The sequence below is a fragment of the Myotis davidii genome, unplaced genomic scaffold (assembly GCF_000327345.1).
Source record: "Myotis davidii unplaced genomic scaffold, ASM32734v1 scaffold37, whole genome shotgun sequence".
NCBI classification, from domain to species: domain Eukaryota; kingdom Metazoa; phylum Chordata; class Mammalia; order Chiroptera; family Vespertilionidae; genus Myotis; species Myotis davidii.
The window spans coordinates 4,164,594-4,167,595 of NW_006289395.1; the positions used below are offsets into that span (position 1 = coordinate 4,164,594).

At 46.9% G+C, this 3,002-nt stretch overlaps 1 protein-coding gene across 1 annotated transcript in view; it reads left to right on the forward strand.

Annotated features, from left to right (window-relative positions):
* The window catches only part of LOC107182779 (dynein heavy chain 9, axonemal-like), a 95,725-nt gene extending 93,543 nt beyond the window's left edge, over positions 1-2,182 (forward strand). Inside the window, exons 12-13 of the mRNA XM_015562545.1 lie at positions 877-999; positions 1,927-2,182. Coding sequence (XP_015418031.1) covers positions 877-999; positions 1,927-2,182 — 379 coding nt within the window. The remainder of the gene's footprint in view (positions 1-876; positions 1,000-1,926) is intronic.
* Positions 2,183-3,002: the final 820 nt, after the last annotated feature.

Sequence of the window (3,002 nt, forward strand, 5' to 3'; positions counted from 1 at the left end):
ATATATAATTGCAGTAAAAGAAAAAAGGTTGTACAAAAAAATCACAAAGACAAAAATTAAAATCCTGTAATTCATTATTCACAGAAAAAGATTTCTAACTTTTTGGTATATGATATCCTTTTAGACTTTTTTCTATATATCTGTATTGTTTAAGTTATATAAAATATTTCAGTATTAGCTTATATGAGTCCCTCCTCTTCTTCCTCACTATAATGTTTTAAAAATATTTTTATTGATTTTTTAAATATATTTGTATTGGTTCCAGAGAGGGAGAGAAAGATAGAAACATCAATAATGAGAATCATTGATTGGCTGCATCTGCATGCCCCCTACTGGGGATTGAGCCCACAACCCGGGCATGTGCCCTGACCGGGAATCAAACCTTTCAGTGCACAGGACAACACCCAACCAACCGAACCACACCAGCCAGGGCCAATTATATAAAAATTGTTATAGGAGAATATTTAATGATGTGGGAAAATGCTTACAATGCATTTTATGTACAAAACCGGGTTATAAAACAAATACGCTTTATAACTCTAATAATAAATATAAATGCAAATATAAGTAATTATATATCTAATATAAAATAAATAGCAATAGTGATAATAAACTTGAAAATATATGATATCAAAACATGTAGTAACACCAAATTTAAGTGAAAGATGGAAGGATTATAGTTAATTTTCACATTTTTATTTTGAAATTGTCCCCTATTTCTAAAACTATATAAGAAAACAATGTGGCCACAGAAATCATCCCAGGTAGGTTGCTTCCAAGTTCATCCCTGAGCTGCAGAGCCTCCCCTGTCTTGTTGAATTTCCTCTGAATCTGTACCTGGCCACAGGCTCATTCTACTGCTGACTTTCTCCCCAGCTACCTCCAAACCATAGAGCAAGCCCTGGAAGCTGGCCACGTGGTGCTGATTGAGAACCTGGAGGAGTCCATTGATCCTGTTCTGGGTCCACTGCTCGGGAGAGAAGTCATTAAAAAAGGACGGTGAGACTCAGCGGGGTTGCCCATCCTCTGAGAGCTGGCTCACAGCCGGGTAGGACGGTGGACAGCGCTGCTCTCCTTAGGGCACGCTCTCCCCAGCTTGTGTGGCGTGTCTCCCACAGTGTCTCCTCCAGCAGAGGAGTGATCCGCTGCCTCACATCCTAGAGAAAGTTTCTAGAGTAACTTTGCTTCCATCCATCAATGTCCTCCTTGTCTTCCTTCTAAATAGCCAGAGGACACTATTTTGGAGGAACTTTAGAAGGAAAGTGGCCAAAGAGCAGGCTGACTTTAAGCCTGAGCATTTTACCCAAGCCAGGCCTCCGAGTTCTGAGAACTCACCTCTTTGTCACTGTGATGCGCCCCCGGCTGCTCTGGGTGCCGATAGCTAATTAGCGTGTGGCAGAAGCAGGAGGAAAGAGAAGGGCAGCAGGCTCCTGGGAGAGGGAAGGGTGATTATCATGAAGCCTCACCCAGTGTCCAAGACGAAAGTCGCCTTTACATGTCCTCGGGATGTGCTCGTTAAGTTAATTAACCATTTTTATCCATGGACGTCATTCTCCGTCAGCCATAGACATAAGTAAGCCCTATTGCCAGCCTGTAAGGCACCTTTGTGCAAACTAAAAAGGTGCCCCTTCCTGCAAACACTTTACTGCCATCTGCTGGAGATGTTCCGTAATGTGTTGCTGGCTCTCCCCACAGCTTTGCATGATGCAAAATCAAACATGGTGGCGGTGGGGAAAGTCTATCACCCTCCACCCCTGTTTCCGACATTAGGGCAACAAGGATCCCAGGACTCACGCTAGCCCTGCGAGGGAATCCACCTGAATATGGCAATGTTATTTGCTATGATCTTCAAACAAATCTAGAATTCTGTCTCTGAGTGAATCTCACGGGAAGGCACCCACCTTTACCCGAGCCTTTCTGTTCCAGGTTCATTAAAATCGGAGACAAAGAGTGTGAATACAATCCCAAGTTCCGGCTCATACTTCACACCAAGCTGGCCAATCCTCACTACCAGCCGGAGCTGCAGGCGCAGGCCACCCTCATCAACTTCACTGTGACCAGGGATGGCCTGGAGGACCAGCTGCTGGCTGCTGTGGTCAGCATGGAGAGGCCAGACCTGGAGCAGCTGAAGGTGCTTCCAGGATCCGCCGAGAAAGGGAGGCAGACAACACGCTGTCACTAGATCCCTCAGGGCGCCCCTCCCTGGGGGAAGTATGTGGGCCATTTTCTCTGGAGCTGAGCAACTGGGGCTCTGCTAGACTGAGGAGCGCCAACACCTCTAGCCACCTGGAACACCGGGGAGGGGAGACAGAGGCTAGAGTGAGCTGAAGAACCGAGGCAGACACAAACACTCATCGCAGGGCCTTGGAGGGGCTATGAACTTGCATGGCCAGCCATGAGGGCCTCCTGTCACACGTGTTCTCATGCCTATGTCACAACTAAGCAGGGTTCAATTTTGCAAGGGCATTAAAAACAGGTGGCTCATCCACCATAGGATAGTGTCTTAGCTCCAGCTTCTATAATAAAACACAGACATTTATTTTCTCACAGTCTTGGAAGCTGTGAGTCCAAGAGGGGGGACCGTATGTTTGGTGTCCGGAGAGACCTTCCTTCCTGGCTTGGAGATGGCCACCATGTCACCGTGCACTCCCAGGCCTCCTCCCTGTGTGCAGAGAGAGAACCTCGCTGCTGTCTCTGTTTATAAGGACACCACTCCCATCAGACCAGAGCCCCACCCGATCGACCTCATTGAACCTTATTCAACCCCTTAGAGGCCCATTTCCAATATGGGGGGAAGGGCTTCAACATGATTTATTGGGGACACAATTCAGTCCACGGCAAGTAACATCCCTGTTTTACGCTCTCTAGGCCAGATTAGATTATAAATGCATGTCCAAAATGACAGTGTATGTGAGATTGACGCCGAGGCGCCCGGCCTCCGCTTCCTGCGAGCATGCCTTTACTGAGCACACACCCACAGAGCCCAACTCCGAAGCCGGCAA